The following is a 12,812-nucleotide window of genomic DNA, read 5'->3' on the forward strand; positions in this document are numbered from 1 at the left end:
TCAATAACATAATAAACGCCTATCTGCATTCCGCCATAGGGCCAGTTCCTTACACTAGTTTACATCTCTACTATATACAGTAGGAGGCGAATCGGGTGTCGCTAATTTTTTGGTTAACTTTTTTAAGGACTGCGAGTCAGCCTATGGCGTGTGTGGCTTGGCCGGATGAGTGTCGTAGGGAGGTACTCGGCTAGCAAGTCCTAACAATTTCTTGGAGCCTCCACCCTCTGCATTTTTGGCCGCGCATAGACAAATCAGAGGCGACAGCACGGACCCACATTTGGTGGTCGGAAGCATTCGACGCTTCTTAACCATGTTCATTTCCGATTTGCTCGATGTTTTTGACCAGGAGCGCCACGCGGCTCGCCGCACAAGCTGTGTGGCTGCCCAGTCTGGCGCCCAACGAGACGCGTCGAAAACACTGCACAGTCGACGGCATCTGGGAGCACCATTCCTTAACCCCGCAAATCGACGCTTCGCTTGACGACCATCCATTTCAGATCGTGACGCCATGGAGGCCGCAGCGAGCATCATCGCTGTGATCGAACTGTCCGCAAAAGTCGTATCTCTTTGCTTCCAGTACTCTGCCGCTGTCAAGAACGCCAGATCCGACGTCGAAAGACTGCAAGGAGAACTTGGGAGGTTGAGAACGACCCTGCAAGGTGCGCAGCGGCTTCGTGAGAGCCCAGACGGCAAGAGGCTTCAAACCTTGCAAGGCTTGTCGGATGGACTCAACGGTTGTTCTTCCCAGCTGTCACAACTGGAGAAGAAACTCAATCCTGGGCCTACGCGTAAGGTGATGAGAAAGTTCGGGCTTCGCGCTCTCAAGTGGCCCTTCGAGAGCAAAGAGATCGACAGTATTATCAACAACTTAGAACGGTATCGAGATACACTATCTGTAGGTCTCGCCATCGATGGAACGTAAGTTACAGCTGTATTTCTTCTTCAATTTCTTCAGTCTTATATAGATGTAGTACACAGCTCCTCCATATCGGCCAGAAACTTGTCCTTTCCAAGCTCCCGACCGCGAACGATGCAGCCTTCGATTCTCATGCGGACGAGCACGATGGGAGATGTCTCCCCGGCACCCGAGTTGAGCTCCAGCGGGAGATAATCGCATGGGCAGATGACCCGCAGGGCAAATGCATCTTCTGGCTGAAAGGTATGGCAGGAACCGGGAAGTCCACCATATCTCGCACAGTCGCGCAATCGTTTGCCAATAAAGGAGTTCTTGGTGCTAGCTTCTTCTTTAAGAGAGGCGAGCGAGACCGGGCCAACGCAGCTCTGCTGTTCCCAACCATTGCTTCTCAGCTTGTCGTCGAGGAGTCTTCTGTGGCAGCACACATCACAGCTGCCATCGATGCCGACCCACACGTCACAGATAAGCCTCTGGAAGAGCAGTTCGACAAGCTTGTTTTGGAGCCGCTGGGGAAGCTGAAAGGAGACCCGAGCAGAGTGAAGACTTTTGTACTCGTCCTTGATGCTCTCGACGAGTGCGGCAGGGATATGGACATCCGACTTATCATTTCCCTTCTGTCAAAGGCGAAGACCCTGAGCTCGGTGCGGTTGAGAGCTTTTGTGACGAGCAGACCTGAGCTACCGATTCGACTCGGCTTCGCCAAGATCGAAGGCGATTACCACGACCTGGTCTTGCACGAGGTCGCGCCGCCAATTATAGAACACGACATCGCAGCATTTCTGCGTTCCAAATTTGCAGAAATTCGAGATGACCACAACGCCTTATACGGTGGCAGCAGGCAAGAACTCCCGCTGGAATGGCCAGGTCCTGAGGTTGTCCACACTTTGGTCCAGATGGCCGTGCCGCTCTTCATTTTTGCAGCCACTGTGTGTCGTTTCATCCAGGAACCGGGGTGCGACCCCCGCCAACAGCTCGCCCAAGTCCTGCAATACCAGTCAAGGACCCACCAATCCGAGATCGACAAGCTCGACGCGACTTACCGCCCAGTCCTTGATCGATTGCTTGTGGGTTCTGAAGCGGCCAAAAGATCTGTTATGGCTAGATTTCGCGCTGTGGTGGGTTCGATTGTACTCCTCGTCGAACCGCTCTCGATCCGATTCTTGGCCCGGCTTCTTGAGATTCCGGAGGACGCCGTTTTTCACCACCTCCAGCCACTCCACTCTGTTCTTAGAGTACCTGCCTCTGCCGACTCTGAATCTCCCATCAGGACGTTCCACCTGTCATTCCGCGACTTCCTTGTTGATCCCGATAAGGCGAATGAGCAAGAGAAGTACCCATTCTGGGTTGACGAACGGAAAACCCACAAACGTCTGGCGGCTCGGTGTCTGGAGCTGCTATCGACAGAAACTAGACTCAAGAAAAACGTCTGTGGGCTTCGCCTGCCTGGGATACGCCGGTCTGAGATCGACCAAAAGATCATCAACACCAACCTGCCGCCCGACGTGCAGTACGCCTGTCGGTATTGGGTCTACCACTGGAAGGAGAGTAAGTGCTTGATACGGGACGGTGACCTTGTCGACCATTTCTTGAAGCGCCATCTCCTGCACTGGCTCGAAGTGCTGGGTCTTTTAGGCTGGATCTCGGAGAGTATCAGCATGGTAGATGACTTGCTGGGCTTGCTTGATATATGTTGCTGTTTTAGCTATTCTCTTAGATGGTATATTGACTTTTCTATAGCGAGAAGAAAGCGACAAAGTCTCGGCGTTTCTGTCTGATACCAGGCGGATCATTCGAAGTCATTGCTCTGTTCTCGATATATGGCCTCTTCAGGTCTACCATTCGGCTATCGTATTTGCGCCAACACGGAGCGTAGTCCGAAAGACATTCGAAGATCAATTTCCCGTATGGCTTGCTCTACTACCGAAAGTTAATCTAGATTGGGATACATGTATCCAAACGCTCGAGGGGCATAGCAAATGGGTTACGTCGGTTGCATTCTCCCACGATTCGAAGACGCTTGCATCAGCGTCAGATGACAAGACGGTCAAGCTCTGGGATACGGTAACGGGCGCCTGTACAGCAACACTCAAGGGGCATAGCGACCAGGTCAGCTCAGTCACATTCTCCCACGACTCGAAGATACTCGTATCAGCGTCGAGCGATAATACAGTCAAGCTCTGGGATACAGTAATAGGCGCCTGTACAGCAACACTCAAGGGGCATAGCGACTGGGTCAACTCAGTCGCATTCTCCCACGACTCGAAGACGCTTGCATCAGCGTCGTGGGACAAGACGGTCAAGCTCTGGGACGCGGCAACGGGCACCTGTACGGCAACACTCAAGGGGCATAGCCACCGGGTCAGCTCAGTTATATTCTCCCACGATTCGAAGACGCTCACGTCAGCGTCACACGACGAGACGGTCAAGCTCTGGGATACGGTAACAGGCGCCTGTACAGCAACACTCAAGAGGCATAGCGACTGGGTCAACTCAGTCGCATTCTCCCACGATTCGAAGACGCTTGCGTCGGCATCGTACGACAAGACGGTCAAGCTCTGGGATACGGTAATGGGCACCTGTACGGCAACACTCAAGGGGCATAGCAACCAGGTCAGCTCAGTCGCATTCTCCCACGACTCGAAGACGCTCGCATCAGCGTCGCACGACAAGACGGTCAAGCTCTGGGACGCGGCAACGGGCGCCTGCACGGCAACACTGGGGGTAGGCAGGGTAGTTAAATACCTCGCATTTGACACCACCGGTTTTTCTCTCCTCACAGACATCGGCGCTTTCACACTAAACAACCTGTCATTATCGCCAATGGCTTTGACAGATACGCCAGCGCTTGAAATGTCAAAGGCAATGTTAAAGGCAATGCCTAGTCCCCTACCGCAACACATCAACCGTTGGGGCATTGGCCTCAGCGAGGACAATGCATGGGTTATCTGGGGCTCGCACAAGGTCCTATGGTTGCCGCCAACATACCGACCAAAAGAATCGTGTACAACAGCGTCGACAGTGGCTATTGGGTGTGCTTCAGGACAAGTCTTGTTTTTAGCGTTCTCGTTCAGTCACAACCTTCTTATTTAGCTCATCATTCTTTATATAGGGTCGTTCCCGCTATAGCTAATTATCTCTTTCTTTTTCCCTCTTTACCTTTTGAGGGTCTAAGGGGCTACGCTGAATCTATATCCATTTGGTGGCGACTTGGAATGTTCCGGACCTCTGTACTATAAATACTGAGTAATCATTCGACTCTTCCTTGCCCGAGATCGGTGGTGTCACGACTCAAAGGGCCTGGAGTGAATGCGTCGGACGAGGAAAAGGTTATCTTCCGGGATCCGATCAGGTTTGGGCAGGCTCTAAAATTAGCCAACTGAGGACCGAAACCGAAGCCGCGGCGACCGACGCGGCTTGTTCTTCTAGTGGGCATTTCGGAGTGTTGTCTCTCCTGACGGATTCTCTGGACGGCGCGTATGGTGCATGAGGCTTTTGATGCTATTAGCTTCGTCTCAAATCCTTCCGTTAGCAAAGTTCTGATCAGAATACGTTGTGTAGCATCCAGTTGCGGCGCCATGATCGTAGTGGCATGTAAGCGCTAGGGATGGAAGAGGGGAAAGAAAGGACAGAAGGGGGAGAGGCAACCGCCAGTTATGGCTCTGTTAGGTATTGCTCCTGAAGTACTTCTCCGCTACAGGTGTATTTTGCAAAGCCATATCAGCCACAGGTCTACCCCGCAGTCCTTAAAATAGTTAACTAAGAAAACCAGCGACACCCAATTCGCCTTTTACTGTATAGCCCTCTCATCCTTCTTCTCCTTATAGAGTACCTGGATCCAGGCATATCGTAAGCATCCCGGCCTCATGTCACGAGCTAACCACCCAGGAGGCCCACAAGGACACCTTACAGCCAATCGTTTAAGCAACCAATCAGGAGGAAGTACAGTTGTCACTATTATCACCAGCGAAGGAAGTGATAATCGGAGGGTTCACCAGTATCACTAGTGAAGACAGTGATAATCAGGATTATCACCAGTGAAGGAGGTGAAACCGTCATGTATATATACTAGCTAGTTAGTCACTCGTTGAGGGAGTCTGGGACTTCCTCAGTAAGCAATACAACTCGTTCATTGCAACTTGCACGACGCTGTGAACATTGAGACCAGATCATTATCTTGTTGTGACCCTTTTGGCTTCACCGGATCACAACCCTTACGTCATACCTTCAGTGAACCCTTTCAGAGTGTGGTTGAGAGATGATCCGTCACATATTAGCTTAGGCATTTAGAGTAAAAGGGGTTAGTTTAGGGCCTGGGATATAGGGGAGAGGTACCGGCGGATTGGGGAGGGACGTAAGGTAGAAATCCGACGAAGCTATGATACAAAAGTAGGTACCTTGGTAAGGTAGTATACTAAAGTCGTTAGGCTTACTCGGAAATTTAAATTCAAAGGTTGAGAACTGAAGCGGAAATGCGATGGACCGTGGACGGGCAAAAGACGAAACAGTTGAGACCGCGTTGGGTCTCTAGATAACGGCTAAAAACCTCGACCTTCTCGGTGGCCGCCGAAGCGATCGGTGCTAGGTGAGAACAAATCGCCAGAGGATGGATTTGATTTGAAGAGGCTTTGGATTGATTTGGTTGATTTGAAATATGCCAATCAAATCAAACATCAATTTGATTTACTGGGAGCACTGTACCCATGCACCCCACTAGTCCTTGGACAAGTGCATTCTCCAGCGGTTAAGCACGCTAATTATCGGAGGCATCTCAAGGTTTAATGTAGAGGCGGGCATTTGGGACCGTAAGAAAAGCAATTGGGACCGTAGCCCCACCTTAACCCTAACCCCTGCGGCGGCATGCCCTACGGCCCAATGCCCTGCGTCGAAATGGGTGCGGTTAACCGTGGCGCCTGCAGGTCAGGGGTGAGCGGCTGTGAGTGCCGCGGTCGGCCACGCAACTCTGTGACGCGCTCAAACTCGTGATACTGTAGATACTGGTCTTCATCTACCAGGGACCGATCCAGCCACTAGTATGGATGGAAATTCTCCTTCTAAGTACCAGGTTCTCAGCTTGATGTCGACGATATAACTCGTGCCGACAGGGGATACCGAGTTGCTCAGTAAATCGACCAGGAAAGGGAGCAGGAGGCGAGCGGTCTGGGTTTATTGCGGACGGCAAAGCTCCTACTATATGACGACGCTCCTTGGTAACGAGGTTCATGGCCCGTAGCGCCACTGTGGTGGGTGTGTTACCGAGCGAAGCTTGCGCAAGGAAATCGCGGCGAAGGTGATTCTTCTGGGACTGACAAGCTTGCCGAATGCCCTCTTCCATCGACTTAACCATCTTGAGCGACTGTTCAACAACTTGTTTGACAGTACTGCTGCCCCGGATTAGAAAGCTCCTGAGATGCTTGTTAGCAGACTCGACTGCCGATGTAGTACGGTGGTCGAAATTGAGGTTGCGCCGCAACCCCTGTGTAGCAGGCGGCCTACTCTTGAATAACTGGTATATAAGTCTGCTCCAAGTAGCGAACAATTGCTGGCTGTGTGGCGAAGAAGGCCTGTAGCCGCTCCCACGCAGGATTGAAGTCGTCTGTTATGCTGGCATACAGCATGTGAATCCATAGCTTGTACAAGCCCGCGCGAGAGTATTCGACCGTCTCTGGCACAGGGCCAACCTCCTCGCCTTGCGTAGCCGTACGGTTGATCGTTTCCACGATACGGTCGTCGTCGCGTCGAAGTCGGGCACGCTGTTCAGGTTGCTTGGCTGGGCTTGTTGCTGGGCTTGCGAGATGGCGGCTGCGGCCTGTTTATCCCACTTTCTTCTAATATGTAGGATAACGTTCTTGTTGACGTGGAAGATACAGAGCTGCGGCTTCGCATCTGGAGAGACGCGGGCGATCGCGTTTCTCATTGCGGAATCAAAGTCGGTGATGGTAGCAAGTGGAGGGGTGGCGCCTATCTTCTGACGCAAGACGTTGACTTGGTCCATTAGCCAGCCAAAGCCCTCCTGCCGCTCGTTGTTGATCAGCCCGAATGCGCAGCTGAAGGTCTTGTTCAAACTTCCAAGGGTCTCTGGGTACTGTGGATGTAGGCGAACGGTGCTAGTTGTTGTTGTGCCTGTGGTGAAGATTGGAAGTCTAGTTGAGAAACTCATTTGTATTGCAACCCGAGTGTCAGAATACAAGTCGGCTTCAGATATAGCCCAGTTCCTTCAAGACCTCCAACTCCAACTTGTCCTTGTCCTCCTTTGTGAACGTCTGCGGAGCTTTGCAACCCTCTTTGCGCATCCAACCACGACGGATGTCTGAAGCCTTGCTGACCTGCTCCCTTGCGATCCACTTGGTCTGGACTTGCATGCCCACATTCCCCGTCATCATAACTGTCGCAAAAGACGAATCGTCGATTGCTGCAGCAATCGACCCCATTTTATACTGTGACACCGTGACAGTGTGTTCCGAATCACGGCTGGGCTTCAGTTTCTAAACAGCGGCTCCTTGACGAGCTTTTCCTCCTCTTTCATCTTCTCCTCATTTCTTACACATTGCATACTTGCTCCGCGAAAGCAAGGCCTCCTTCCAGTCACCATTTCCTCGGCGGCACAAGAAGCACTCGTCCCAGACTCGACGATCCTGTCCGGCATCTTGCACGATGTTGCCGCCGACAAGCTAGCCGAATGGACCGTCCTCCCCAACACGCTCACGACCTGCACATTCCGCATCCATGTCGAGACGGTCCGCCCCAGCTACCCCAGCGATCTCCTGATCCGACTCGAAGCAGCCTCTGGAAGTAACCTGGCTGCCCTGGCCGGCCTGCAGGCCCTTGCGCACGCCCAGCTGCCCCATCTCGTTCCCACAGTCCTGCATGTCGGCGCCGTGACGGATGCCGACGGGAGAGAGATGGAGGATTCCATTACGCCCTACTACACGGGGACAGCCACGCTCGAGGAGGTATGGGACACGCTCGGCCAGGATGACCAGCGTGGGGTGGTGGACGTTGTGGTTCGCGCAGTGGAGACGCTGCAGAAAGCAGTCTGTGGCCAGGTTGGTGGTCCGAAGCTTGGCTATTCTCCAGACGTTCAAGGATTTCTGCGCGGATTGCCGTTGCGCAATTGCTCGCTCTCCGAGGTTGCTGGGGGGGATCTAGTGCTATCGTCGATGTCCGCGGACATTGGCCAAGTCACCTTCAGCCCGTCCGACCTGGCGGACCTCAACCGGCACGTCGTCTTTTGCCACAATGACCTCGAACCCCGCAACATCTTCGTCCGGTCCGTGGCCGGCCGCTGCGAAGTGGCTGCCATCATCGACTGGGAAATGGCGGGCTTCTAACCCTTCGCCTACGAGGCCAGGGTCAAGGATTGCGTTCTTGGCCTCTCGAACCTATCGTTTGGCTGGTATTCCCTGTTTAGGGAGCGGATTGCCCATCCGCTGCCGGGGGGTGAGTGTCATGCAAAGCTGATGTAAGCGCTTGGCATCATCCACGATTCAGAGAAGAAGGTCAGCCTGGTAACACAGTGGTAAGAGTCCGCACTTCCCTGTGACCCATGCAGCCATGCTTGGCTGTCTATCCTGAAAGCTTCACTGCAATCAACTGACCACGGTCACTAGAACAATACCTCCTAACTCCTTTACCCATCATGGCGACCTGTCACCTAACTACAGCATAAGGACATCTGACGTGAAACACCCCACCCAACACAACACGTAGCCAACCTTTTGAATTTATCACATCCAGGGACAAAACATCCCCTCACTAACTGCTTAGTGCCAAAGATATAATATAGTTAACACAGCCAAACTCAGCAGAAAGCACAACATAAAAGCCACCACGCAGACCCATTCTGAAAGTTGATAAATAAATTTGATACACAACTACACACACACACACACACACAAGACACAGTCCTTCCTTCCTGTCTTGTCCAGCCCAGCCCTAACCCGACCCGGCCCGTAACGGAAGTGAGCTAAAGAGAGAAAAAAAATTCACCGAAGCAAGGAGAGATAGGGATGATGATGATGATGGCAAGAACACACGCCACGGCCCCCCCCTCAGGTCTTTTGGTACACAACCTCCCTCATCTCTTCATCCGGGGGAAAGAAGGGGTTTGGTTTCCCTTCACCTCTTCCGCTGCTTCTTCTTATTCGCCGCCCGGTCCTCCTCCTCAAACCCACTCTCCCTATCCCGCTTCTTGGCCTTGCGCTCCAGCTCATCCCAGTCCTCACCCTCCTCCTCATCACTCATCTCCGCCTCGTCACTCGCATCCGCTGACGCGTTCGAGTCGTAGTCCGAATCCTCCTCGCTCGACTCCGACGCCTCCTCCATCTCGCTCTCATCCATCTCGAAAGCGCTCTCCTCCTCTTCCTCTTCCGACCCGTCTTCGTCATCGGAATCGTTCTGCAGGAACCCCCACCCGCCGTCGACGAAGAACTGGTGCGGGTTGGCGGTCACCGTCTTCATGATGACCGACCAGTTGAGGTTGAGGGGACCCTCCGAGTACGCGAGGTCGGATGAGTCAAGGAACTCCTTAACGTCCTCGAGCGACTCAACAGGAATAGTGTTGATGTGCGCCGGGGGACGGGCGAAGTCTTTGAAGACGAAGACGAGATCGAAGTTTTTGAGGCCGAACTGGACGCGTTCTAGATGGGCCACCTCGATGTCGTCGAGGGTGATCACCATGAAGGGTGGTTCCGTGATCTGGATCAGGCACTCGGTCGTCGGCTGGATGTACACGTTGCTACGGTTGGGTACACCGTTGAAGCCGAGATCGCGCAGCGGCATGTCTACCTCGATGCCCTCGTTCCGACCGGCCTCGGCGATCTTCTCAGCGAAGCTCTTGAAGAGACGGTCGAGCTCAGCACGGCGGCGGCGTTCCTCTTGCTCCGCCTCGAACTCGTCCTCGTCGCCGTACCGGTACTTGCGCTTCCGGTTGCCGGTCTCGTCGAACTGGATATCCGTCGCTTCCCGGTAGAACTGCACATCCTTGGTCTTCTTCTTGCCGAACAGGATGGGGTCCTTCAGGTGCAGGTGGATGATGACGATCAGCTCGTTCTGGCACGGCTGGAAGAACAGATGTCGGACGTTGGAGAAGAGCACGTCGATCCGCTGCGTCGTGCTAAGGGGTGACTGGTATCGGATACCGTTCTGGTGTATCTCGACCTTGCCAGGCACCCGCTTGCCTTCCATCGCGGGCCGAATGAAGACGTTGTCCAAGACAGCCGGTCGTCGATCTGCAAATGCGTTAGTTCTTGGAATCCAAAACGGAGAGACGAACAGCCGGGGTAACTTACTCCTTATCTCGATCAGCTTGTCTTGCTCCACCACATCTTCCATATCCTTCTTCTCCTGCTCCTTCTTGACCGACTCGCGCTTCAGATTCGAGATCTGATTGGCAATATCGGCGTACCGGTCACCGTCCATGGACCGGAACGTCAGACTCCTGACGAAGTGCGCGGACGCGTCCTCAAATGGCTGGTCGTCCTTGCGGCCGACACCCTGGCCGGGAGACAGGAGATTGATGCGCAAGAAAGCCCATTCTCCTTCGTCGCTCTTGCTCGCGTTCTTGATCGTGTTGATGTGGAACGGCACGGGCCGACCCATGACGGGGAGAATGATGGTGTGGTTCTTCTGGTCGATGACGATGCCCAGATCCCGAACCTTAGGCGGGAACTGGTTGTCTCGCTTGTACGACTCGAAACGCTTGAACTTCTTGACCTCGACACCGTTCTTGTCCGCCGTCGACTCGGCGTACTTGCCGAGACCCTCCTTCTGCTTCCTGGCTGCGAGCTCCTTCTGATGCTCCTTGCGTCTCTTATCCGCATCGTCATCCAGAGAAGCATTCCTTTCGGAGCGCAGCCGTGTGCTAGTGATATTCTTAGTTGCCACAGCACCCACCCGCGAGTCTCGCTTCTCCTTCTTCGGCGTCGGCTGGGCCTCCTCATCATCCTTAAAGAAGAAGGACGAAGCGTCCGCGTCCGCTGGAGCCTCCCCGGTAAAGACGACCACCTCGTTGGTCGTGACTCGGATCGTGTCAGTAAGGACAAGCGAATAGACTTTGCTGTTCTTATCACGCGGGTCCGGGTTCTGGACATCGGTAAACCCTGTGGTAATGCAGAGGGTCATACCGTCCCGAAGCGTCCGCGAGTTCTTGCCGCTGAGCATCAGAGTCGGGTCCTTGGTCTCCAGGCCGATGCCGTAGCCAACATTCTTCAAGAAATGCTTCTCAAGCTCGGGCTTCCTGGACTTGATCAGGCTGTGCGCCTTGTTGTAAACCTCCTTGACCGCCACTCCATCCCGGATCTCCTTGAGAATCAGGCTGTGGACGGCAAGGAGAAACTTGTAGGTGCTTTCCTGGGACTTGTTCGGGTCGACCATGAATGTCCGCGCAATCTGCGAGCAGTAGGACTTGTACCGCAGTCCCATGGACGCAATGATAATTCCCGGGTGCAATGGTTGATCGTCCGAGTCTGACTGCCACTTTAGGTCGAACTTACCCCCGCTCTGCACAATAGGCCCGAGGGTCCAGTCGAGTTGCGAGGCATCAAAATCTGCAGGCATCTTCTGGCGGTTGGGGAGCTCGACGGATTTCCAGAACTTGGTATCGTCGAGCTTGCTGAATACCTTGTCGGAGAGTGTGCTGTGCTTGATCTTTTTGTCTTGGTCGAGAATATCAGACATTTCGTCGAGGAAGTACGAGGTCAGGAGCGCGACGCAGGCTTTGGATGAGGTGCGCATGGCGCGCAGTTCTGCCTCATCTTTGACGGAGAAAGCGCCGGCGGACAGAGCCTGGGCAATGTCGACCTCCTCCACATCCTTGCAGTTCTCGCTGAAATGCTTCTTCCATTCGTCGATGAACGGGCCTTTGGAGGTGTCCTTGGTGAGGACGCCCACTTTCTTCTGTAGCAATGCACGGTGGTCAGCGCAACGGAGCGCAACGGGGAAGCAGAAGCTATCTCAATAAGGTCTGACTCACGCCTGCTGCTTTGATGGCATCTGTAATCTTGACGAAAAGCTTCTCGTTCTCGGCGGCATCTTTGCCTCGTACGAGGACTTCGACGGGGAAGCGCCCTCCCTTGATTTGGTCGAGATACTTGGCTGCAACGCACGCGTGTCAATAACTCCCCGGAAACCATCGATCGCGGGACCCGAAGCCGGTAAAATCGCTAACCTTTCTTTTGTGTGGTGAGGATGTAGAGTGTGTCGAGCGTGAAAAGCATCAGCGTCGTTGGGAACTCGTAGCCGAGCAGCCAGAACTGCAAAACCCCCATAGATTAGCAACCAGCCCATTTTCTTGCCCACGCGAGCCAACTCGCAAAGCTCGGTATCGTCGCGTCGCCGGAAAGGACCAAAAACGTACATGCATCGCATTGTTCTTGAAGAACTCGGGCTCCTCATCGACCTTGCCCATCATAATCACGATGGACGAGGCGCCGGCGAAGAGCGCGTCGCCGCCGGTGCGCTTGTCGGCCTTCCATGTGGTCACGAAGTGCGACAGGCGCTCCTGAAAGGTCTTGCTGTCGATCTTGATGTCCCCCATGGTGGGCGACGGGGCGCAGTTCGCTGCGATTGACGATGGAAGAAAGCTCGATTCCCGATTCCCAACGGACGATGGATTGTGAAATTGAGGAAGGTTGGGGAATGGGTTTGGGGGCAGGAGTGAAAGAAAATGTGATGCGCTTTTGGCCTGCGGAAGGGATGCGCAGCGAGTAAAGCACCGCGATGGAGCTTCCAAAAGCAGGCGGAAAGATGGGACTAATGGGTTTCCAGGGGGGCCACAGGGCGGTGGCTAGTGCCAAAAAATTCCCGGGTTCACGCGTCGTTCACGTCACGGACGGGCTTTGTCGCGTCTGGGTGGGGCAGGTGCCTAAGTGGTTCCGTTGCTCGGCTGCAGATGGCG

The 12,812-nt window shown here is 53.9% G+C and overlaps 3 protein-coding genes across 3 annotated transcripts; 2 read left to right on the plus strand and 1 right to left on the minus strand.

Annotated features, from left to right (window-relative positions):
- Window positions 1-143: 143 nt before the first annotated feature.
- On the plus strand, window positions 144-4,009 carry C8A04DRAFT_36800 (uncharacterized protein; the record flags this gene model as incomplete). The annotated part of the gene is made up of 5 exons (XM_062783652.1): window positions 144-150; window positions 501-921; window positions 975-2,577; window positions 2,657-3,106; window positions 3,137-4,009. 5 exons carry the CDS (start codon window positions 144-146, stop codon window positions 4,007-4,009), a joined length of 3,354 nt encoding a protein of 1,117 aa, XP_062637509.1.
- Window positions 4,010-7,276: 3,267 nt separating this feature from the next.
- Window positions 7,277-8,247, plus strand: C8A04DRAFT_28041 (uncharacterized protein; the record flags this gene model as incomplete). Its single annotated transcript, XM_062780496.1, has 2 exons — window positions 7,277-7,369; window positions 7,486-8,247. The coding sequence occupies 2 exons, from the start codon at window positions 7,277-7,279 to the stop codon at window positions 8,245-8,247; spliced, it is 855 nt and encodes a 284-aa protein (XP_062637510.1).
- A 787-nt stretch (window positions 8,248-9,034) lies between these two features.
- On the minus strand, window positions 9,035-12,452 carry C8A04DRAFT_28042 (FACT complex subunit-domain-containing protein; the record flags this gene model as incomplete). The annotated part of the gene is made up of 5 exons (XM_062780497.1): window positions 9,035-10,146; window positions 10,207-11,812; window positions 11,889-12,010; window positions 12,084-12,168; window positions 12,273-12,452. 5 exons carry the CDS (start codon window positions 12,450-12,452, stop codon window positions 9,035-9,037), a joined length of 3,105 nt encoding a protein of 1,034 aa, XP_062637511.1.
- Between the last annotated feature and the right edge of the window lie 360 nt (window positions 12,453-12,812).

The sequence above is a fragment of the Dichotomopilus funicola genome, assembly GCF_033296635.1.
Source record: "Dichotomopilus funicola strain CBS 141.50 unplaced genomic scaffold C8A04scaffold_26, whole genome shotgun sequence".
In the NCBI taxonomy this organism is placed as follows: domain Eukaryota; kingdom Fungi; phylum Ascomycota; class Sordariomycetes; order Sordariales; family Chaetomiaceae; genus Dichotomopilus; species Dichotomopilus funicola.